At 68.8% G+C, this 23,927-nt stretch overlaps 3 protein-coding genes across 4 annotated transcripts in view; all 3 read left to right on the forward strand.

The window, feature by feature from the left end:
* Positions 1-310: 310 nt before the first annotated feature.
* On the forward strand, positions 311-6,027 carry LOC119148423 (catenin delta-2-like). The gene is made up of 11 exons (XM_037388558.1): positions 311-418; positions 705-755; positions 1,206-1,319; positions 1,770-2,512; positions 3,055-3,159; positions 3,433-3,515; positions 4,112-4,268; positions 4,566-4,750; positions 5,243-5,322; positions 5,425-5,503; positions 5,909-6,027. Exons 4-11 carry the CDS (start codon positions 2,479-2,481, stop codon positions 5,990-5,992), a joined length of 807 nt encoding a protein of 268 aa, XP_037244455.1. The 5' UTR covers positions 311-418; positions 705-755; positions 1,206-1,319; positions 1,770-2,478; the 3' UTR covers positions 5,993-6,027.
* A 659-nt stretch (positions 6,028-6,686) lies between these two features.
* LOC119148418 (myeloid-associated differentiation marker-like) lies at positions 6,687-9,809 on the forward strand. 2 transcript variants are annotated; one of them, XR_005104377.1, is made up of 3 exons: positions 6,687-6,801; positions 8,448-9,397; positions 9,439-9,809. XR_005104377.1 is itself a non-coding variant. In XM_037388552.1 (2 exons), the coding sequence occupies exon 2, from the start codon at positions 8,452-8,454 to the stop codon at positions 9,322-9,324; it is 873 nt and encodes a 290-aa protein (XP_037244449.1). In that variant the 5' UTR covers positions 6,687-6,801; positions 8,448-8,451; the 3' UTR covers positions 9,325-9,809. The 2 variants fall into 2 exon arrangements, 1 of the variants encoding a protein (XP_037244449.1); XM_037388552.1 differs by having other exon boundaries at positions 8,448-9,809.
* Positions 9,810-11,249: 1,440 nt separating this feature from the next.
* Positions 11,250-23,927, forward strand: part of PRKCG (protein kinase C gamma) — an 18,224-nt gene continuing 5,546 nt past the window's right edge. Inside the window, 15 exon segments of the mRNA XM_037388577.1 lie at positions 11,250-11,866; positions 12,635-12,666; positions 13,812-13,894; positions 14,529-14,640; positions 15,589-15,720; positions 16,503-16,659; positions 17,248-17,382; positions 17,613-17,700; positions 17,776-17,805; positions 18,353-18,499; positions 19,034-19,207; positions 20,008-20,099; positions 20,416-20,478; positions 20,549-20,687; positions 21,481-21,561. Coding sequence (XP_037244474.1) covers positions 11,703-11,866; positions 12,635-12,666; positions 13,812-13,894; positions 14,529-14,640; positions 15,589-15,720; positions 16,503-16,659; positions 17,248-17,382; positions 17,613-17,700; positions 17,776-17,805; positions 18,353-18,499; positions 19,034-19,207; positions 20,008-20,099; positions 20,416-20,478; positions 20,549-20,687; positions 21,481-21,561 — 1,629 coding nt within the window. The 5' untranslated portion in view covers positions 11,250-11,702.

Here is a 23,927-nt window from a genome sequence, read left to right on the forward strand (position 1 = left end):
CACCCCAGGGCCACGCCCCACCCCTGATTGGCTGCAAACCAGGGCTCCACCCAGCCTCTGATTGGCTGATTCCCATGATGGACAGCTCCCCCCCCACCCCCACGAGGCATGGTCCCGCCCCTTCCATCACTATGGTAATGGGACCGGCGTCACGTGACAGAAGCCCCACCCCGGGTCACATGATCGGTGCGGGGGGGTGGGGGCATGCGAGGGGGCTGGGGGGGCTGGGAGCAGTTGGGGGGCACTGAGGGGCTGAGGGGGCCCTTGTGGAGTGCTGTGGGGAGTGTAGGGCAGCCCCCCTTCACCTCCGCCCCTCCCCCCTCCGCCCCTCGCCCCTCCCCCCTCCACCCCTGCCCCCTCCCTGACGCCGGTTGCTACCAACAAACCCGCGCCAGCCCCGAACCTGCGGCGCACAGAGGTACCGGGCGGGGGGATGTGGGGCTGGGGGCGATATGAGGGGCTGTGGGGTGGGGGGGATGTAGGGGTGCTGGGTGGCAGGGGGAGGGATGTGGGGCTTGAGGGGAGGCTGTGGGGGGCTGTGGGGCGGGGGAGGCGGGGGGGCAGGGGCGCTCCATGGGACATGGGTCTCTGTGGGCCGGGGGTGGGGTCTCCGTGGGGCGGGAGCGCTCCGCGGGGCAGCCCCCCGGTGGGCCCCCCGGGTGGGGAGGGTCCCGGGGGGTCCTGACTCCCCCCTCCCCCCCCAGATGGGGGACGCAGCGAAGCGGCTGCTGGCGCTGGAGGATCAGTTGCAGCGGGTGAGGGGGTGGTCCCATGGGTGGGGTTTCCCTCAGGGCATCCCAGGTCCTGGGGGGGGGGGTCCCGGGGGGGAGCATGCTGGGGGGGGTGTGTCTCGGAGGTGTCCATGGGGTGCCCGGGTCTGGGAGTCCCTGGGGGGCCGGGGGTGCTGGGTTGAGGGGGGTTCCTGGGGGGGGTGGTCCTTGGGGGGCGTCCCTGGGGTCACTGAGGTGGGGAGGGGGCCGGGGGGGTGGTCCCTGGGGGGGATCCTGCCCTCCCCCCGATGACGGGCCCGCAGGGGGGGGTAGCGCTGGGGGTGTCTCTGGTGGGGGGGTGCCGGGGGGGGTGTCCCTGGGGTCCCTGCCCCTGCTGGGAGGGTCCCTGCAGGGGTATGTCAGGTGGGGGGTGTCAGGTGGGAGGGTCCCTGGGGGGGTCCCTGCCCCCCTGCCCCCCCGCTGACAGCCTCGCAGGCGGGGGCGGCGCTGGGGGGGTCCCTGGGCCGGGTCTCTGCGCTGCGCCAGGATCTGGAGCGGCTGCGGGGGGAGCGGCGGCACCTGCAGCAGCTCCTGCGGCTCCGCACCTGGGTGAGCCCAATCCCCGCGCCAGGATCCACTCGATCCCCCTGTACCCCAGATCCCCTCAGAACCCGGGATCCCCCTGCACCCGGGATCCCCCTGCACCCAGGATCCCCCCGTGCCCTGGATCCCCCATGCTGGGATCTCCCTGCACCAGGATCCCCCACATAGGATCCCCTGATCCCAGGATCCCCAGACAACCCCTACACCTGCATCCCGCCACTCCCCAGGATCCCCCTGCATCCCCCTGGGAGGGGGATCCCACAGTGACCCCGGTGGAATGGGGGGGGATCTGATTGGCCGGGAGGGGGATCCCATGCTGAGGAGGGTGTGACACAGGGCTCTGATTGGCTGGGAGGGGGATCCCACGCTGACGTGGGTGTGACACAAGGCTCTCATTGGCTGGGAGGGGGATCCCGTGCTGACGCGGGTTTGACGCAGGGCTCTGATTGGCCGCAGGAGCTGGAGGAGACTCAGCGGGAGATCGAGTCGGTCCAGGCGCAGATGGCGGCTGCCCGGAGCCACAGGCAAGGATCCCTGTGGTCCCCTGACCCCCGCTGGGACCCCTGGGACCCCTGCGGCCCTCCCAACCCCCCAGGACCACCTGACTCCCCTGGGATCCCCTGGGACCCTCATAACTCCCCCTGCCCCCCCTGGGACCCTCATGATTCCTCTGGGATCCCCTGGCACCCCCTGGGACCCCTGAGGCCCCCCCCAACCCCCCCAGGACCACCTGACCCCCCTGGAATCCTGTGGGATCCCCTGGGACCCTCATGACTCCCCTGGGACTCCCTGACCCCCCTGGGACCTCTGGGACCCCCATGATTCCCCTGGGATTCCCTGGGATCACCTGACCCCCCTGACTTGCCCTGGGACCTCCCTTGGGACCCCCTGGCCCCCCTGACCCCCCCGGGTTCCCCCCAGACCCCCGAGTGCCGCCCCCCCCAACCCCCTGGGTACCCCTTGACCCCCCCGCCCCCGCAGTGCCCCCAGCCCTGACCGGCAGGTGGTACCCCCTGACCTCTGACCCCTGACCCCTGACCGATGCAGGGGGTGCAAGGGGCTGGGGGGGGCGCCGGGGGGGGCGCAGCAGCGAGCGCTGGCGGTGCGGAGGGAGGGGGCAGCAGGGGGGCGGCTGCGGGCCCAGCAGCGGCGGCTGCGACTCTTCATGGCGGCCAAGGAGAGACCCCGGCCCCCCCCAGGTACACCCCATCCCCCCCAGGTACCACCCGGTGACCCCCCCAACCCCTGGGTGCCCCCCTGGACCTGGGTGATCCCTGGGTGCCCCCCCCGGACCTCTGGGTGTCTGTCCGCCCCCCTCCAGACCCCTAGGTGCTCTCTTCAGGACCCCTGGGTGCCCTCCCCCAGACCTGGGTGACCCCTGGGTGCCCCCCCCCGACCCCGGGGTGCCCCCCCCGAGGTCCCTGGATGACACCCCTGAGCCCTCCAGGTGCCCCCTCTCCCCTGGGACCCCTGGGTGCCCCCCTCAGACCTGGGTGACCCCTGGGTGACCCCCCCCCCCCAGGTCCCTGGGTGCTCCCCTCCCCGGGTGGCCCCCCATCTTGGGTTACTGCCCTGGACCCCTGCGTGCCCCCCCCCGATCCCTGGGTGATCCCCCCGGACCCCTCGGGGTGTGCTTTCCGCCCCCCCACCCAACCCCTGGGTGCCCCCCCCCCCAACCCCTGGGTGCCCCCCCCAGACCCCAGGGTGCCCCCTGGCCTGGCTGATGAGTGTACCCCCTCAGCACGGCCCCCCCCGGATTCCTGCCCCCCCCCCGAACCCCCTGAGCTTCCCCCCGATGGGATGGGGGAGGGGCTGGAGACCCCAGCGGAGGATGCCTGGGTAGACGGTGAGGGGGGGGGCTGGTGGGTGGGGGCTGCAGGGGGTCCTGGGAAGGGGGGCTGCAGGGGGATCCTGGGGGGGTGGGGGGAGTGGGGGTAGAGGGCTGTGGGGGAGTCCCTGGGGGGTGGGGGGGTGGAGGTGGGGGGCTGCGGGGTGGGTCCTTGTGGTGGTGGGAGGGTGGTGCTACGGGGGGGGCTGGGGTGTGTGTGGGGGCTGCGGGGGGGGGTCCGGGGGTGGGGGCTGTGGGGGTCCTGGGAGTCACAGTGGTGTGGGGGTGCAGGGGAGGCGCAGACCTTCTCCCGCTTCCTGCTGGTGGCGGAACAGCACCGGCAGCTGCAGCGGCTGCGCCAGCGCCTGGAGCAGGTGGGACCCCTGGGACACCCCCTGCCCCCCCCCCCCCCCCCGAGACCCATCCTGGGTCCCCTTGATAACCCTCCTGGACCCCCAGTACCTCCTAGAGCCCCCTCATACCCACCCTGGGACCTCCAGGGACCCCCTGATACCCCTCCAAGCCCCCGAGGACCCCCAATAACCCCCCCAGGAACCCCCGAGACCCCCCCTGGACCCCCAGTACCTTCCAGGGACCACAATATCTCCCCAGGACCCCAATAACACCCCAGAGCCCTCCAGGATCCTCCAATACCCCCTCTGGGACCCCAGGACCCCCTAGAGCCCACTCATACCCAACTTGGGACCCCTAATATCCCTACCAGGACCCCCAATACCCTCCACGAACCCCAATATCCCCTTGATACCACCACGAGCCCCCCAGGGACCCCAGTATCCCCCCAGTATCCCCCCAGGGACTCCAGCACCCCCCCAGTATCCCCCCAAGGACACTAGTAACACTCTCGGGACCCCAGTAATTCCCCCAGAGACCCCCAGTACCCCCCTAGGGACACCCCTACCCCCCAATTCCCCCCCAGAGCCCCCCAGGACCCCCTGACCCCCCTCCGCAGCTGCAGGCAGTGGTGGCGGTGGAGGAGCTGGGGGGGGCCCTGGGGGACCCTGAGTTGGCGGCACTGGAGGAGGCGCAGGCGGCCGCTGCCCAGGAGACCCGCGAGCTGCAGGATCGGGCCCAGCATGGGAGGAACCTGCTGGGGGTCCTAGAGGATGGTACGGAGGTCCCAACACCCCGGGGGGGCCCCAACACCTGGGGGGACCCCCATATCTGGGGGGATTCTGATATCTTGGAGGCAGAATCCCAATATTTTGGGGGACCCAGGGCTTGGAGGGGGCACCCACGGGTTGAGGGGGCAGGTTTGGGGGGCACCCAGGGGTTGGGGGGGGGGGGCTCAGGAACTGGGGGGACACCCCCCTGTGATTTCAGGGGGCACCCAGGTTTTGGGGGGGGGCCAGGTTTGGGGGGGGGCAGGTTTGGGGGGGGATGACACCCAGGCATCCTGCCCGCAGGCGTGGCGGCGCTGCTGGCCCAGCTGGACCAGGGGCAGGAAGTGACCCCTGCCTCTGACCTTGACCCCAACCCTGACCTTGACCCCGACCCTGACCTTGACCCCGACCCGCTGCGGGCACAGCTGCAGCGTCTGGAGGACCGGGTTACCCAGCTGCTGCTGCTGAGCAGGGACACCCCCCCCCAGGTGATGGGGGGGCTGGGGGGCAACTGGGGGCCTGGGGTCACCCTGGGGGGCAACTGGGGGTGCTGAGTGGCGTACTGGGGGGCAGCTGAGGGGCCTGGGGGTGTAACTGGGGGTCTGGGGTCACCCTGGGGGGCAACTGGGGGTGCTGAGTGGCATACTGGGGGGCAACTAGGGGTTGGGGGGGAGGGGCGATTTGGGACCCTGAGGAGTAATTGGAGGGTCAGTTGGTGACGTTGGGGGGGCAACTGGGGGCCTTGAGGGGCAACTGGGGGCCTAGGGGGGGGCAGTTGGGGACCTGGGGTCATCATGGGGGGCAACTGGGGGGCCACACTGGGGGCCTTGGGAGCTTTGGGGGATGCTGGGGGGCAACAGGGGGGTCTTGGGGTGGCGATTTGGGGCCCTGGAGGGGATTTGGGGGTCCTGGGGGGGCACTGGGACCCTGGGGTTCTGGGGGGCTGCAGGGTCCCTGCTGCCCCACCTCACCCCCCACAGGTCCCAGCAGGGGCCGAGGACACAGCAGCAGCTCAGCCCTGGGGGGGCCGCCCCACCCCCCCCCAGCCCCCCAGCCCCAGGTGAGCCCCCAGACCCCTGGGTGGTCCCCCCCCGGCTGTGGGGGGCGTGGTGTGTGTGTTCCTGGCTGCAGCCCCATGGGTGCCCCCCACCCTGCCCCCCAGGGAGGACCCGGCTGTGTGTGAGGAGGAGGAGGAGAGACCCCTGACCCACGGCGAGCTGCGCGAGCGTGCCCTGCGGGAGGTGGGGGGCCACACGCTGGGGTCTGTGGGTGGGGGGTCCCAGATGTCTGGGTCCATGGGTGGGGGTCCTTGGTCCATGTGGGGGGGGTCTTGGATGCCTGGGTCCATGGGTGGGGGTCCCAGGGCCATTGGTGAGGGTCTCTGGTCCCTGGGTGGGGGTCCCAGGGCCACGGGTTGGGGGTCCAAGATGCCTGGGTCTGTGGGTGGGGGTCCTTGGCTCATGGGTCAGGGTCCCAGGCCCATGGGTGAGGGGTCTCAGACACCTGGGGCCATGGGTGGGGGTCCCAGGGCCATGGATGTGGGGTCCTGGATGCCTGGGTGGAGGTCCCTGGTCCATGGGTGGGGGTCCCGGACACCTGGGTCCATGGGTGGAGGGATCCCTCCATAACCCCCCTCCCCCCCCCAGGTGCTGAGCCGCGAGGGGGCCCCCCCCACCCCCCAGAGCCTCTGGCTGGACTTGGGTGGGGCCCAGGACCCCCCGGAGCCCTGACATGCTCCCCCATGGGGGTCCCAGGTGTCCGGGCCGTGCTCCACCCCCCCCCACCCGTGTGTCCCCCACCCATGTCTGCCCCCCCCCCCCCCCCCGCCGGTTGTCACAGAAACCAAATATTTGGGGCCGTCGCGGTTGCGTTGCCCCGGCAACGGCGAAACTTCCCAAAACAGCCTGAAACGGCCCAAGAGGAGCTGGGGGAGGGGAGGGGGCGCTGCCCATCCCTCACCCGTGTTATCCCCCCCCCCTCGCCACCGCCCGGCCTGGGGACACACGTGGGCGGCCCCCCCCCGTGACCGCTCAGTGTCCCCCCATGACCCCTCCGTGTGTCCCCCCCAGGCACACCCCAGGGCTCCCCTCCCCTCCCCCCCCCAGCACACCCCACTCCCGGGGATCCCCTGACGTCACCCCGAGACCCCCTAACGTCACGCCACGGCCACGCCCACTCCCCTGCCCCGCCCCCGCCCCGCCGGACACCGCCCGGAGAGACCCGAGCCGGGACCGTCCCGTCCGGAGAGACCCGAACGCGTCCGGAAGGAGCCGAACCGGGAGGGACCCGAACACGCCCGAAGGGACCTGAACCCGGAGGGACCCGAACTCCGGAAAGACCCGAACCATCCCGCAGGGACCCGAGCCCACCCGAAAGGTCCTGAACCCGGAGGGACCCGACCTCCGGAGACACCCGAACCATCCCGGAGAGACCCGAGCCCACCCGAAAGGTCCTGAACCCCCAAGAGACCCCACCCCGGTGAGACCCAACCCCACCCGAAGGGTTCCGAATCCGCCCGGAAAGACCCGAACCCGCTCGGGTGAGTACCGCGGTCCTGGGTTTGGGGGGCGGGGGGCGATGTGTGGGATCCTGAGGACCCGGGGTGCCCCCCCCCCCCAAAAAAAAAAACCCAAAAAACAACCTTTCCCGGTCCCCCACCCTGGCACACCCCAACTATGGGTGGGGGGCACCGCCACGCCTGCCCCTCCCCCCCCCCCCCCCAGGATGCAGCCAGCGCCCGGGTGGGGGCGGGGCGACCCCCTCCAGGATATGGGGGGGTGGGGCGGGATAGTCTCCAGGCCTTATATGGGCATAGCCCTGACCGCGCCCATCCCTCCCCAGGGGGGCTGGACGCCGGGGTCCCTGCCCTGGCACCCCACAACTATGGGTGGGGTGGTGGGGGTCCCCCTCCCGGACACCTGGATGTGTCACCAGGACTATCCCCCAACTATGGGTGGGGGTCCCTTGACACCTGAGTCCTGTCCCCCCCAGGACTCCCCAACTATGGGTGGGGGTCCCTTGATGCCCCAGTCGTCCCCCCCAGGAACCCCCTTCAACTGTGGGTGGGGGTCCCTTGACACCCAAGTCCCCCCCCAGGACCCCCCTTCAACTATGTCTGGGGGTACCTTGATGCCGCAGGAACCCCCCCCGGACCCCCCGTGCACACCCATCCCTACCCTTACACCCCCGTTACACGCTCGCCCTTGCCCTCCCAGCCCCACCCCTGCCCTTGCACGCCCCTTGCACGCCTGTCACTACCCTTACACACCCATCCCTGCCCTGACACCCCCCTTACACACCAGGTGCCCATTCACCCCCTTGCACACCCCTTGCACACCCCTCTGTGCCCCTACACCCCCCTCACACCCCCTTGCACACTGACCCTTGCCCTGACAGCCCCCATCCCTGCCCTTACACCCCCCTTACACCCCTATCACTGCCTTTACACCCCCCTTACACCCCTATCACTGCCCTTACACCCCCCTTACATCCCATCCCTGCCCTTACACCCCCCTTACACCCTCATCCCTGCCCTTACACTCTCGTTATACACCCATTCCTGCCCTTACACCCACTTACACTCCCCTTACACCCCCTTACCCCACCTTGCACACTCCTCCTTGCCTTCACACCCCCCCTCCCTGCCCTTATACCCCCCTTACACTGCCCTTACCCCCCTCCCTGCCCTTACACCCCCTTTAAACCCCCATCCCTGCTGTTACACCCCCTTACACACTCATCCTTGCCCTTACACCCACTCCCTGCCCTTACACCCCCTTTACCCCTCCATCCCTGCCCTTACACCCCCTGACCCAGCCATCCCTGCCCCTACAACCCCCTGAACCACCCGGACCCCCTCGCCCCCTGTCCCCTGACCTCTCCCAACCCCCAGTCCCCCTGACGCCCCTCTCCCTGCAGCCCCCCTGACCCCCAGCCCCCTGACCCCCCCTCCCTGCAGCCCCCCTGACCCCCCCAGTGCCCTGACACACACCCCAGCCCCTCCCAGCCCCCTCCCCCCCCCACAGCCCCCCCAGCCTCCTAACCACCCCTGCCCCCCACAGCCCCCTAACACCCCTCCCTGCCCCCATCTTCCCCAGCCCCCTAACGCCCCCTCTCCCCGCAGCCCCCCTGACCCCCCAGCCCCCTGAATCCCCCCCAGACCCCTAACGCCCCCTCTCCCCACAGCCCCATGCCAGCCTGCCGCCCGCCGTCCCTGCTGCGTTGTGCGCAGGCGCTGAGCTGCTGCCTGGCCTTCAGCACGGCGGCAGCCGCCGGCCCCTGGCTCCCAGGTGAGGGCGACGGCTGTGTGGCCGCCTGGGCCCTCTGCTTCATCCTCACCCTTCTCCTCCTCGCCGCCGATGCCCTGGGCCGCCCACCACCCCGCCGCGACCTGCCGCTGGCCTACGCTGCCGCCGCTACCATCGCTTGCGCCGCCGCCGCCACCATCTGGGGCCTGGGCCACCTGCGCCGCCACGACGGGCGCGATGCCGGCACGAGGCCCCATGCGCTGCGAGCCGCCGCCACCGCCGCCTCCTGCCTGGCCGCCCTGGCCTACGCTGCCGAGGTGGCGCGGGACCGTGCCCGGCCCGGGCAGAGTGCCCCGCTGCTGGCCACACCGCCGGGGCTGCTGAAGGTGGCCGAGACCATGCTGGCCCTGCTGCTGCTGGGGCTGGCAGCCGAGCAGGGCGCGGGCTCGGGCCCCCCGGCCTGGCGCTGGTGCCTGGGCATCTACTGCACCTCCTTCGCGCTGGGGGCACTGCTGGTGGGGGGCTGCCTTTGGGGGTGGGGGGGCTGCGGCTGGGGGCAGGACCCCGTGGCCACCCGCCGGGCGCTGGGGGCCTACGCGGCGGCGGGGGTCCTGGCCTACGGCGCTGCCGCCGTCCTCTGGCCCCTCTACAGCTTCCGTGAGGAGATGGGGGGCCAGCCGCGGCGCCCAGGGGGCTGCGGCCCCACCTGCCCCTGGGATCGGTGGGTGCTGGTGGCGCTGCTCACCGCCATCAACCTGCTGGCCTATGGTGTCGACCTGGTGCAGACTGGCCGGTTGGTGCTGCTCAGGGCGTGAGGGGGGGGTGGGGGGCGGGGGGCACCCCCTGGCCGCATCGGGGCCCAGAGGTGGGCACAGGGCCCCCCAGGGGGTCGTGGAGCCTCTGTGGGGCAGGATCGGGCCCCCCAGGGGGTCGTGAATCCCCCACAGAGGGTCCTGGAGCTCCCCCCCAGGGCAGGATCCGGCCCCCCAGGGGTCCTGGAGCCCCCCCCCAGGGCAGGATCTGGCCCCTAAGGGGGTCGTGGAGCCTCTCGGGGGGCAAGATTAGGCCCTGGTAGGGGTCATGGACACTCTGTGGGGCAGGATCGGGCCCCTAAGGGGGTTATGGACCCCTGTGGGGCAGGATCTGGCCTTCATGGGGGTCATGGATCCCCCCCAGGGCAGGATCTGACCCCTAAAGGGGTAGTGGACCCTCTGTGGGGCAGGATCGGGCCCGATCTGCTGTGGGGCAGGATCCAGCCAACACGGGGGTCTCCAGCCCCACCCACTCCCCCGGGGCCAGCGGGGGGGGGGGGGGGGGGGGGCGCGCCTTAAAGGGTCCGCGCAGCCTTAAATGGGGGGGGGGGGGGAGGGCGGGGGGGCTGCGGTGTCATTAAAGGGAGTTTCTGCTTCTTAAAGGCGCCGCTGGGTCTATGTGTGAGGGTCGCGGCGGGGGGGGCGGCCACACGCCGGGGGGGGGGCAATAGGGTGCACGAGGACGCTGGACACGTGGGGGGGGTTCCGAGCGGGGGTGGGTCAGTCCAGTGGGAGGGGGCACAAAATGGGCGGAGCCTCTCCCCGGCCACGCCCCCACTTTATCAGCCTTTAAAAGCGGGGAGGGGGGCGCAGAGGGGACGCGCCCTTACCCTGCCCACCCCCCTCCCCTTCCCCCAACCCCGCCCAGTTCCCCCAAAGGTGGGGGAGGGGAGAAGGGACCCAGGTGTCCGGCTTTGCCCTGCCCTCCCCTCCCCTCCCCTTCCCCCCCCCCCCACCCCGCCCCCATTTCGGCGGATCTGGGTCTGGGCCACCCGTGGGACCCGTCCCCATTTCCCGGACGCCAGGGGCCCCTCCCCCCGCGGGGGGATGGGGTTGGGGAGCCTTGCCCTTCTCGCCCCCTCCCCCACACCTCGAGGGACACAGCCGCCCCCCCCCCCAATTTCGCGCCGCGCCTCCTTTACGCCAAGCTCCGCCCGCTCCGCGAGGTCCCGCCCCCGCCCCGCCGCAGCCGCAGGGCTGGGGGCGCCCCTTGGGCACGCCCCCCGGGCACGCCCAAGCCAGGCCACGCCCCCTCCCTCCGGCTGCTGCGGGACCGGGCCGGGCTGTGTCCGTCTGTCCTGGGCTGCAGGTCGGTGGGGCCCCGCCGGGGTGGGGGCGTGGGGCCAATGGGTCCAGCCGTGGGTCTGTGGGGCCGTCCATCCCACCCCCCACCCGCCTCCATCTGTTTGTCTGTCCGGGGGTCTGTCCATCCCTCCGTGGGTCTGTCAGTGCCTGGAGCTGCATGTCCGTGGGTCTGTCCATCCCTCCGTGGGTCCATCCATCCCACCCCCCCACCCCCCTCCATCTGTCTGTCTGCCCGGGGGTCCATCCATCCCTCTGTGGGTCTGTCTGTCCCACCCCCACACCCCCTATCCATCCATCTGTCTGTCCCCTGACCTGTCCGTGGGTCTGTCCATGCCTGGAGCTGCGTGTCCGTGGGTCCATCTGTGGGAGAGTGGGTGGGTGGGTGCAGCCCTGGCCGGGGGCAGCTGTGAATCACCCACCGGGGGTGGCTCTGTGTGTCCAACCCTGTGTCCCTGGGTCTGTCTGTGGGTCTGTAGGTCTGTCCACATGTGTGCACATGTGTCTGTGTCTGTGGGTCTGTCCATGGGTCCATCCACACACCTGTGGCTCCATCCATGTGTCTGTGGGTCCATGCACATGTCCCTGAGTGTGTCCGTGGGTCCATCCACGTGTCCATGGGTCCTTCCACGTGTCCGTGGGTCTGTCTGTGAATCTGTCCATACGTCTGTGGGCCTCTGCCTGTGAGGTCCATCCATGCATCCGTGGGTCCATCCACGTGTCTGTGGGTCTGTCTGTGGGTCCATCCACATGTCTATGGGTCTGTCTGTGGGTCCATCCATGTGTCCGTGGGTCCATCCGCGTGTTTTTAGTTCTGTCCATGGGTCCATTCATGTGTCTGTGGGTTCATTCATGTGTCCGTGGGTCCATCCACATGTCCATGGCTCTGTTCGTGGTTCCATCCACGTGCCCGTGGGTCTCTCTGTGGGTCCACCCACGCATCCATGGGTCAACCCACATGCCCATGGGTCTCTGTGCCCACCCACGCCTCCGGTGGGCGCAGCCACTGACGCTCTCCCACCTAGCACCCCTCTCTGCCCTCCACAGCCCCGTCTGTGGGTCGCTCTGTGGGTCGCTCCATGGCGCTGGCGGGGCCGGAGGGGGAGCGTGGGGCGGCACGGCCGCTCTTCTGCCGCCGCGGGGCCCTGCGGCACAAGGTGGTGCACGAGGTGAAGAGCCACCGCTTCACCGCCCGCTTCTTCAAGCAGCCGACCTTCTGCAGCCACTGCACGGACTTCATCTGGTGAGGACCCCGTGGGCGGGACCCCCAGGCCTGGGTGTCCAGGTCAAGTGGACCTCAGGGACCAATGGACCCAGGTGTCCAGGTCAAGTGGACCTCAGGGACCAATGGACCCAGGTGTCAAGGTCAAGTAGACCCCATGGACCCCAGCGTCCAGTCACACAGCACCCATGGACCCAGGTGTCCAGGTCAAGTGGACCTCAGGGACCAATGGACCCAGGTGTCAAGGTCAAGTGGATCTCAGGGACCCCCGGACCCAGGTGTCCAGGTCAAGTGGACCTCAGGGACCTGTGGACCCAGGTGTCAAGGTCAAGTAGACCCCGTGGACCCAGGCATCCAGGTCAGGTGAACCTCAGGGATCCGTGAACCCAAGTGTTAAGGTCAGGTGGACCGCATGGACCCATGTGTGAAGGTTAAGTGGACCTCAGGGACCCCATCGACCCCAGTGTCCAGGTCACACAGTACCCATGGACCCAGGCGTCCAGGTCAAGTGGACCTCAGTGACCTGTGGACCCAGGTGTCAAGGTCATGCAGACCCCATGGACCCAGGTGTCAAGGTCAGGTGGACCCCATGGACCCAGGTCTCAAGGTCAAGGGGACCTCAGGGACCCATGGACCCAGGTGTCAAGCTCAAGGGGACCCCACGGCCCCCAGACCCAGGTGTCAAGGTCAACGGGACCCCATGGCCCCCAGACCCAGGTGTCTGGGTGCCCACTGAGGCCGGGGCCGCCCGTGACCCCCGGGGGCTGACGGCGCTGCTCTCCCCGCCAGGGGCATCGGGAAGCAGGGCCTGCAGTGCATGGGTGAGCCCCCCCGCACCCCCGCCCCAGCACCCCAGGGACCCCCGGCACCCATGGGAGGCTCCAGGGGCCCCCTAGATCCCCCCCCCACTCATTAGACCCCCTGCCATGGACCCCCCAGCACCCATGGGTGACACCAGGGACACCCTAGATCCCCCACTTGCACCCATGGACCCCCCCCCCCCGAGACCCCTCAGCACCCCTGGGGGCCCCAGACCCCTCTCCCAGACTCCTCCTGGAACCCATAGGAGCCCCTGGGAACCCCCCAGCACCCATGGGTCCTCCAGACCCCCCCCCGACCCCCCTCCTGACCCCTTCTGGACCCATAGGAGCCCTTGGGACCCCCCCAGCGCCCATGGGACCCCCAGATCCCCCCAGACCCCCTCCCAGACCCCTTCTGGCACCCATAGGAACCCCTGGGACCCCCCCCAGCACCCATGGGACCCCCAAACCCCCCTCTCAGACTCCTCCTGGCACCCATAGGAGCCCCCTGGGACCCCCCCTGGCACCCATGGGACCCCAGACCCCCCTCCTAGACCCCTCCTGGCACCCATAGGAGCCCCTAGGACCCCCCCAGCACCCATGGGACCCCCTGTTAGTCCCCCCACCCATGGAACTGGTTCCCCAGAGCTTGGGGGGGGGGGCCTAAAATGAGGGGGGGGGCGTGTGGGCGTGACCTGGGCGATGATTGACAGGTGGGGGGGCAGTGGTTGCCAGGCAAGTGTTGCCTGGCAGCAATGGCGGTTCCTAGGCAACAGGCAGGGGGATTTGGGGGGGGTCCCAGGGGGGATAGGGGGGTGGGGGGTATATTGGGGGTCTCCAGGAGGGATGTTGGGGTCCCTGGGGGGGATATTTGGCATCACACGGAGAGGATTTGGGGATCCTGGGGGATGTTTGGGGGTCTTGGGGGTAGGAGGGGTTCCAGAAGGGTATGGGGGGGTGGAGGTTTTTGGGGGTCCCTGGGGGGATTTTGGGATCCCATGGGAGGCATCTGGGGGGCTGAGGGGTATTTGGGGGGGGTCCTGGGGGTATTTGGGGGTCTGAGAGGGGATTTGGAGGCGTACTTGGGGTGTTTGGGGTCTGGGGGGCGTCCTGGGATTATTTTGGGGGGTCAGGGGGGGTCTGTGCCCCCTGATCCCCCCCCCCAGTCTGCAGCTTCGTGGTGCACAAGCGCTGCCATGAGTTCGTCACCTTTGAGTGTCCGGGGGCCGGGAAGGGGCCGCAGACGGACGTGAGTGTCCAGGGGGTCCCTGGTCCCTGGGGGGGTCCTGGACGCCAGGGTCCATGGGTGGGGGGTCCCTGGTCCATGGAGGGGGGTTCTGGATGCCAAGGTCCATGGGTGGGGGGTCCAGGATGCCTTGGTCTATTTTGGAGGGGGTCCCAGATCCCTGGGTCCATGGGGTGGGGTGCCTGCTCCATGGGTGGGGGGTCTTGGACACCAGGGACCATGGGTGGGGGGTCCCAGATCCCTGGGTCCATGGAGGGGGGGGGCGGGATGTCCCTGGTCCATGGGGGGCAGTCCTGGACGCCAGGGTCCATGGGTGGGGTGTCCCACATGCCTTGGTCCATTTCGGGGGGGAAGCCCAGATCCGTGGGTCCATGGGTGGGGCTGGGGAGGGTCTCAGATGCCTGGGTCCCCCCTGGGTGGGGGAGGGGTCCTGTGTATTGTGCCCCCCCCCAATCTGTCCCAATTTCTTTTGCTAAATTTTCCCACCCCCTGGGGGGGCCCGTGACCCAGATTGGGGTGTCCTTGGCCTACAACTGGGGGGAGGTGGTGTGAGGCCTCCTGGTGCACGTCCTTGTGCGAGGAGGCAGCCGTTGCTCACCTGGCCTCCTTGCACGTGCATGTGGCCATCCCCCCCCAGGACCCCCGGAACAAGCACAAGTTCAAGTTGCACAGCTACAGCAGCCCCACCTTCTGCGACCACTGTGGCTCACTGCTCTACGGCCTCGTGCACCAGGGCATGAAGTGCTCATGTGAGTGTGCAACGCACCAGGGCGGGGGGTGGGGAGGGACGGGGCGGGTGCATGGGGTGGGTGCAACGTGGCCTTGGGGGCGGGGGGCAAGGTGAAGGCGTGAGGGTGCAGGTGTGCGAGGGGCCCCATGCAAGGAGCCTTGTGCAAGGTGCTTGTGCAAGGGGCCTGGGCGCATGCTCATGGGGTGGGAGGGGTTGCACTGGGTGCAGCGTGTGGGTGTGCAATGCTCGTGCAAGGCCCTGTGTAACGCCTGTGCACAACTCTGTGCAATGCCCACGTGGTGCCCATGCAATGCTTGTTCAAGCCCCCGTGCAAAATCCTGCATGATGCCTTGTGCGATGCCTGTACACCACTTGTGCAAGGCCTTGTGCAATGCCTGTGCAAGACTGTGCAACGCTTGTGCAATACATCTGTGATGCCTGTGCAAGACCCTGTGCGAGGCCCGTGCAATACATTTGCGAGGCCCGTGCAATACATGTGCGATGCCCGTGCAAGACCCTGTGCAATGCCTGTGCAAGATGTGTGCATTGCCCATGCAAGACCCTGTGCAATGCTTGTGCAATACATGTGCAATGGCTGTGCATGACTTCGTGTGATGCCCATGCAAGACCCTGTGCAAGATGTATGCGATGCCCGTGCAAGACCCTGTGCAATGCCTGTGCAAGATGTGTGATGCCCATGCAAGACCGTGTGCAAGACGTGTGCGATGCCCGTGCAAGACGTGTGCAATGCCCGTGCAAGACCCTGTGCAAGACATGTGTTATGCCCGTGCAAGACGTGTGTGATGCCCATGCAAGACCCTGTGCAAGACGTGTTATGCCCGTGCAAGAACCCTGTGCAAGATGTGTGCGATGCCTGTGCAAGGTGCAAGGCTTGTGCAATGCCTGTGCGAGGCCCATGCGGTGCCAGTGTGCAGCGCGTGCAAGGCGCTGAGGCGGTGCCACACAGGCTGCGAGATGAACGTGCACAAGCGCTGCGTGCAGAGCGTCCCCAGCCTCTGTGGCGTCGACCACACGGAGCGTCGCGGCCGCCTACAGCTGCGCATCCAGGCGCTGCCAGGGGAGCAGCTCCACGTCACCGGTACCACCCCCCACCAAAAAACCGGGACCCCCCCAAAAAACGGACTTCCCCAAAAAATGCTGGGGGTCCCCCCAAACAAACCCTGCCCCTCCTCCAAACCCGGCTCTTCCCCCCAACACCTGGATCCCCCCATACCTGCCCACCCCCATACCTGGGTCCCCCCCCCCCAAACCTGGGCCTCACCCCCCCCAAGACACCTGGCCCCCCCCATGCTTGCCCCCTCCCTCCCGGGTCCCCCCATACCTGCCCCCCCCATACCTGGGTCCCCCTGAATACCTGGATTCCCCCCCCAAAACTGGGTCCCATCCCCCCCCCAACCTGGGCCCCCCAGTACGTGCCCACCCCCCATGTCCCCACATACCTGGGTCCCCCTGAATACCTGGATTCCCCCCCCCAAATCTGGGTCCCATCCCCCCCACCTGTGAACTGCCATACCTGCCCCCCCCCCCCCCCAAACCTGGGCCTCACCCCCCCCAAGACACGTGGGCCTCCCCAAACTTGGCCCCTCCCCCCCGGGTCCCCACATACCTGGGTCCCCCCCCAAATACCTGGATCCCCCCCCCAAACCTGGGCCACACACCCCCCAAGACACCTGCCTCCCCCCACCTTGGGTCCCCCCATACCTGCCCCCCCCATACCTGGGTCCCCCCCCCAATTACCTGGATCCCCTCTCCCAAGCTTGGGTCACACCCCCCCCAAGACACTTATGTGTCATAACCCTCCCCCCCACCCCCCCCCCGCCCCCCCCCCCCCCTTCCCCGACGCCTGGGTCCCCCCCGCAGTGGGGGAGGCGCGCAACCTGATCCCGATGGATCCCAACGGCCTCTCGGATCCCTACGTGAAGCTGAAGCTGATCCCCGACCCCAAGAACCTCTCCAAGCAGAAGACGCGGACGGTGAAGGCCACCCTCAACCCTGTCTGGAATGAGGCCTTCCTCTTGTGAGCCCTCGTGCAAATCCTTGTGCAAACCCTCACGCAAACCCTTGCACGAGGTGGTCCCGGCACATGGGGGTTGCGAGGAGGGGATTTGCTCAAGGGGTGTGTAAGGCAGCGGGTGTGCAACTGGGGGGGCGTGAGGTGGGGGGCACAGGCACTGCAGTCGTGCAACGGGGTTGTGCACCAGGGTTGTGCAATGGTGGGGGGATCCCCCAGGGCCATGCACTGGGGTTGTGCGAAGGAGGTTCACTAGGGTTGTACAACGGTGTTGTGCAATGGAGAGGGGGGTGTTCACCAGGGCTGTGCAATATAGTTTTGCACCAGGGTTGTGCAGTGGGGGGGCTCACCAGGGTCGTGCTATGGGGTTGTGCAATGAGGGGGCTCACCAGGGTCGTGCACTGGCGTTGTGCAATGGGGGGGGCTCACCAGGGTCGTGCACCAGGGTTGTGCAATGGGGGGGGCTCACCAGGGTCCTGTGATGGGGTTGTGTAATGAGGGGGTTCACCAGGGCTGTGCAATGAACTAGGGGGTGGGGGGTGGAGGGGATTGGGTGGGCTGGTGAGGGCGGTGCACGAGCAGTGGTCCCCGCAGCACCCTGCGGCCGGGTGACGCGGAGCGGCGGCTCTCGGTGGAGGTGTGGGACTGGGACCGCACATCCCGCAACGACTTCATGGGCGCCATGAGCTTCGGCGTGGCTGAGCTGCTCAAGGGCCACGTGGACGGCTGGTGAGCAGCGCCTCGCACGAGGGCCTTGCACGAGGGCCTCACATGAGGGTGGGGGGGGAACCCTGCCTTGCATGGGGAGCCTCACATCAGGGGTTTGCACAGGGACCTCACCTTGCCTGGGGGCTTGCAGGAGGGCCTTGCACTGGGATCTCACCCAGGGACCCCTGGCCTTGCACGGGGACCCGTGGCCTTGCACAGGGACCCCCTGCAGCCCCCCCGTGCTCCCCCAGGTTCAAGCTGCTGAACCAGGAGGAGGGCGAGTACTACAATGTCCCCGTGGCTGACACCGACGACTGTGGCCTCCGGCCCAAGTTTGAGGTGAGGGACCACCCCAGGACCCCCCGGGACCCCACTGCCCCCCCACCCCACTGATGGCGGCTCTGTCTCCTCCAGGCCTGTAATTACCCTCTGGAGCTCTACGAGGTAAAAGCCCCTCCCGAGACAGGCCCCCCCCTCATGCCTGGGGAGCCCCCCAGGGGGCAGGAGGAAGGGGGCCCCCAGCCATGGTGTCTCCTGTGATCTCTGTGACCCCTGCTGCCCCCCCAGCAGCCTCTGACCTCTCTGCGCCCACTGTCTCTATGGAGAGCCCTGACACCGGGGTGACCCCTGACCCCCGTGACCTCTGCTGGGGTGCATGGCCCTTGACCCCTGCCTACCCCCATGCCCTATGACCTTTGATCTGACCCCAGTGCCAACCTTGACCCCCCACACCCATGACCCCTGCAGCTGCACTGCAGCCCTGACACCCTTGACCCCTATGTCACCCTTGACCCCTCCCTGACCCCTGCAACTGCATCACAGCCCCAGGGCCCTTGACCCCTGTGACCCCGGTTGCATGACCCCATGATCCCTGACCCCTATGTCACCCCTGACCCCTCCCTGACCCCTGCAGCTGCACCGCAGCCCTGGGCCCCCTGTAACCCTGTGACCTTGCCCCCCCGGGGCTGACCCTTGCCCTCTGCCCCTGCAGCAGGTGCGCCGGGGACCATGCCCGTCACCGGGGCCGTCGCCCACCCCCAGCCCCACCGAGCCCAAGCGCGGCTTCGCAGGGGGGGGGCGCTCCCGGCTGGGCGACTTCACCTTCCTCATGGTGCTGGGCAAGGGCAGCTTCGGCAAGGTGGGGCCCCGCGACCCCCCCCCCTAATAGGGCTGGGCCCCCTCCCCCCCCCAAGCAGGGCTGGGCCCCCCCCCCACATAGGGCTGGGACCCCCCCTCCGAACAGGGCTGGGACCCTCCCCCGCCCCAAAAAGGGCTGGGACACCCCCCTCCTAGGACCCCGCCCCCTTGAACAGGTTTGGCCCCCCCCGGCAGGGCTGGGACTCCCCCAACATGGCTGGGACCCCTGTCCCAAACAGGGCTGGGACCCCCTTGCCATGTGGAACTGTCCCCCTGATGTCCCCTCAGCCCCCACCAAGTGCCCCCATCCCCCCGCCCCCCCCCCCCCGCCGGGTGCCCCCCCCCCCCCCAGCCCCCTGGGTGTCACCAGTCCCCTGGGACTCCCCCACCCCCCACCCCCGGCCCCCCAGGTGATGCTGGCCGAGCAGCGCCCAGCCCCCAAGTGTCCTCCCCGGGACCCCCCAGCACCGCCCCCCCACCGGGAACGCCCCCCCCTCGGGACGTCCCCCCCAGCCGGGACCCCCCCGCCCCTCAGGTGATGCTGGCCGAGCGGCGCGGCACCGCCGAGCTCTTCGCCATCAAGATCCTGAAGAAGGACGTGGTGGTCCAGGACGACGACGCCGCCTGCACCATGGTGGAGCGGCGCGTGCTGGCGCTGGGGCCCCGCCCCCACTTCCTCACCCACCTTCACTCCACCTTCCAGACCACCGTGCGCTGGGGGGCGCTGGGAGGGATGGGGAGGGCACTGGGAGGGACTGGGAGGGGATGGGGAGGGCACTGGGAGGGACTGGGAGGGGATGGGGAGGGCACTAAGGGCACCAGGAGGGACTGGGTAGCGGGGACTGGGAGCACTGGGAGGGACTGGGGGGCACTGGGAGGGATGGGGAGGGTACTGGGAGGGGCTGGGAGTGCACTGGGGTTACCGGGGGGAACTGGGGAGGGGGCACTGCGGGCACTGGGAGGAACTGGAGAGGGGGGACTGGGAGGTGATGGGAGGGCACTAGGGGCACCAGGAGGGACTGGGGAGGGGGGACTGGGAGGGGATGGGAGGGCACTAGGGGCACCAGGAGGGACTGGGGAGGGGGGACTGGGAGCACTGGGAGGGACTGGGAGGGATGGCGAGGGACTGGGGGCACCGGGAGGGACTGGGGATGGGGGGGACTGGGAGCACTGGGAGGGGCTGGGGGGGCACCGGGAGAGACTGGGAGCACTGAAAGGGACTGGGAGCACTGGGAGGGGCTGGGAGGGCACTGGGGGCACCGGGAGGGACTGGGCAGGGATACTGGGAGCACTGGGAAGGATGGGGAGGGCAGTGGGGAGCACTAGGGGGGACTGGAAGAGATGGAAGAAACGGGAAGGGGGCACTGGGGAGCACTGGGAGGAATTTGGAGCACTGGGAATGACTAGGGGAGACTGGCAGGGACTGGGAGGAGTAGCAGGGCACTGGGAGCACTGGGGGCAGGGGGCACTAGGGCAGGGGCCCCCCGCCGACCCCTCTGTGCCCCCCAGGACCGGCTGTACTTCGTGATGGAGTACGTCACCGGGGGGGACCTGATGTACCACATCCAGCAGGTCGGCAAGTTCAAGGAGCCCCACGCCATGTGAGTGACACCTGGGAACTCCTGGGACCCCCAACCTGCCCCGGGACCGCCCAACCCACCCCCCCCGGGGACCACCAACCCTGCTGGGCCCCCCCACACCTCCCCTGGAACCCCCACATCCCCCCATGCTGACCTCCAAACCTCCCTGGGACCCCCTGAACCCCCCCCCAGCCCTCCAACATCTCATCGCTTCCCTGTTCCCACCCCCTCCCTCCAAACGACCTTGCCCTCCCAGGGCCCCCCCCAGATACTGAGGGTGGTCCCCAAACACCCCCCACTCGGGAGCAGCCCTAAACCCCCCCCCTTCCCCCCCCAGGTTTTATGCCGCCGAAATCGCCATCGGCCTCTTCTTCCTGCACAACAAGGGCATCATCTACCGGTAAGACCCCCCTGGGACCCCCAACCCCCCTGGGACCCCCAGCCCCCCCCTGACACCCCCACCCCCCTAGGGACCTGAAGCTGGACAATGTGATGCTGGATGCCCAAGGTCACGTCAAGATCACGGATTTCGGGATGTGCAAGGAGAACATGTTCCCGGGGGCTACCACCCGCACCTTCTGCGGGACCCCTGACTACATCGCCCCCGAGGTGGGGGGCCCCAGAGCTTGGGGGGGCACCCAGGGGTGGGGGGACCAAGGCATTTGGGTGGGGGTCCCTGAGTGTTTGGGGGGACCCAGGGGTTGGAGGGCACCCAGGTATTTGGTGGGGGTCCCCAGGGGTGGGGGCACCCAGACATTTGGGTGGGGGTCCCACAGCTTGGGGGGGTACCCAGGGGTGGGGGGCACCCAGGCATTTGGGTGGGGGTCCCAGAGCTTGGGGGGTCACCCAGGGGTGGGGGCACCCAGGCATTTGAGTGGGGGGACCCAGGCACTTTGGTAGGGGTCCCCAAGTGTTTGGGGGGACGCAGGGGTTGGAGGGCACCCAGGTATTGGGTGGGAGTCCCAGGGCATTGAGGGGCACCCAGGGATGGGGGCACCCAGGCATTTGGGTGGTGGTCCCAGGGCTTTGGGGGGCACCCAGGCACTTGGGTTGGGGGGACCCAGGCACGTGGTCGGGGGTCCCCAAGTGTTTGGGGGGACCCAGGGGGAGGGCACCCAGGTATTGGGTGGGGATCCCAGGGCATTGAGGGGCACCCAGGGGTGGGGGGGCACCCAGGCATTTGGGTGGGGGGACCCAAGTGTTTGGGGGGGGCATCCCAACATCTGGGGGTTCCAGGTCTTGGTTGTCCCCGGCATCTGCGGAGAGACCAAGTGTCCAGGGGCACCCAGGAATGGGGGGTTGGGCAGACATTTAGGGGGTACCCAGGCGTTTTGGGGGGGGGTGTCTGGCATTTTTGGGGAGGGTCTGGCCTGTGACGGGACCCAGCCCCCCGCCCCCCCAGATCATCGCCTACCAGCCCTACGGGAAGTCAGTGGACTGGTGGTCTTTTGGGGTGCTGCTCTATGAGATGCTGGCGGGGCAGGTGAGGGGGGGGGCACCATTAGGGGAGGGGGCTGGGGGTCCTAGGAGTGATACAGGACGGGGGGGGGGGTTGGGGGGCCTGGGGGATCTAAGGATGATTTGGGAGGGTCCCGAAGGTGATCAGGGGTGGCTTTGGGGTATTTGGGGGGGGGGCTGGGGGGTGGTGGTTTGAGGGGGGGGGGCTGGGGGCTGGGGCGGGGTTGGGGGGGCTGTGGTGGTTTGGGGGGGGTCTGGGGGGTTTGAGGGAGGCTGTGGTGGTTCAGGGGGTTTGGGGGGGGCTGTGGCGGGGTTGGGGGGTCTGGAGGGTTTGGGGGGGCTGTGGTGGTTTAGGGGGGTTGGGGAGGGGTCTGGGGGGTTTGGGGGGGCTGGGGGGGCGTTGGTGGTTTAGGGAGGTTGGCGGGGGGCTGGGGGGCCAGGTCGTAACCTGGGTGTGATTGGAGGGGGGGTGCTGGGGGACCTAAAGATGATTTGTGGGGGGTCCTGAGGGTGATCGGAGGGGGGCTTTGGGGTATTTGGGGCGGGGCTGTGGTGGTTTAGGGGGGTTATGGGGGGGTCTGTGGGGTTTGGGGGGTCTGTGGTGGTTTAGGGGGGTTGGGGGGTCTGGGGGGTTTGGGGGGTGCTGTGGGGGTTTGGGGGGGTTTGGGGGGGCTGGGGGGTTTTGGGGGGCTGGGGGGCCAGGTCGTAACCTGGGTGTGATTGGGGGGGGGGCTGGGGGACCTAAGGATGATTTGGCAGGGTCCGGAGGGTGATCGGGGGGGGCTTTGGGGTATTTGGGGGGGGGGGCTGTGGTTGTTTAGGGGTGTTATAGGGGGGTTTGGGGGGGCTGTGGTGGTTTAGGGGGGCTGTGGGGGCTGTGGTGATTTTGGGGGTCTGTGTGTGTCTAGGGGGAGCTGTGGAGGTTTCAGGGGGTTGGGTGGAGTGTCTGTGAGGCTGGGGGGGGGGCTGGGGTTTTGGGGGTCAGTGGGCTTCTGGGGTGCCTGACCCCCACCCCCAGCCCCCCTTCGATGGGGAGGACGAGGATGAGCTCTCCATCCATCATGGAGCAGACGGTGACGTACCCCAAGTCCCTCTCCCGCGAGGCCGTCTCCATCTGCAAGGGGGTGAGGGGGGGGGCACCCCCAAATCCGGGGTGGGGGGCGCCAAATCCCTGCAGCCCCCCCTTCCCTTCCAGGGCCCCGCCAAAACCCCACTGTCCCCCCTCATCCCTCCCATCCTTCCCAAGGATTCCCAAAGCCACAAGCCACCCCCAAAAACACAGGACCCCCCCCAAATCCTGATGCCTGTAAAACACGGGACCCACCCCCCTAAACCACGGGATCCCCCCAAATTCTGGGACCACCCCCCCCCAAAACCACGGGGACCTCCCCCAATATGGTGTCCTGCAAAACCTTGCACTCTCCCAAAACACGGGACACCCACCCCAAATCCTGATGCCCTGCAAAACCCGAGACCCCCCAAAATCCTGACCCCCCAATCCTTTGTGCGCCAACAACCTGCAAACACCCCAAAAAAAAGCCCAAGCACCCAAACGCTCCCAGGAGCCCCCAAACCATTACCCCCCCCCAAATCTTAGTCCCCTACCCTTTTCCCCTGGGGATCCCTTTCTGCTAGGAAGTGGGGTCCCTGTGTGTTTTGGGGGTCCCCAGGGGGGCAGGGGGTTTTGGGGAGTGTGACCCCCGTGTGCCCCCAGTTCCTGACGAAGCACCCGGGAAGCGGTCTGGGCGCGGGGGGCGGGGGGGGAGCAGGAGGTCCGCCAGCACCCTTCTTCCGTAGCACCGACTGGGAGCGCCTGGAGCGGCTGGAGGTGCCTCCCCCCTTCACCCCCGCCCGGTGAGTGGCCCCCAACCCCATCCCCCACTCAGAGCCCCCCCAACCGACTTGGGTCTGACCTCCACCCCATCCCAGCCCCCTCAGACACCCCCAGACTTGCTCTGGCACCAGCACCCCTGGCACCCAAAATGTCAGCAGAGCACACACCCCAGCAGCGACCCCCCCCCCCAGCCCCCCAAAACCCTTCCAGGAGCACCCCCAGCACCCCCAAAGCCCCTCTCAGAGTCCTTTGAGCCCCCCAGCCCCCCAAAACCCTTCCAGGAGCCCACCGGCACCCCAAAGCCCCTCTCAGAGTCCTTTGAGCCCCCCCAGCCCCCAAAACCACTTCAGGAGCCCCAGCACCCCAAAGCCCCTTCAGAGTCCTTTGAGCCCCCTCAGCCCCAAAACACTCCAGGAGCCCCCGCAGCCCCCCCAAACCCATATAGCCCCAGCACCCCAGACCCCTCTCAAGCCCTCTGGTACCTCAAAACCCTCCAGGACCCCCCTCCATCCCTCTAAGCCCCCGGTTGCATTCAGGGGTGCCCCCCAACCCGGGTG

The sequence above is a fragment of the Falco rusticolus genome, chromosome 5 (genome assembly GCF_015220075.1).
Source record: "Falco rusticolus isolate bFalRus1 chromosome 5, bFalRus1.pri, whole genome shotgun sequence".
Classification (NCBI taxonomy): Eukaryota; Metazoa; Chordata; class Aves; order Falconiformes; family Falconidae; genus Falco; species Falco rusticolus.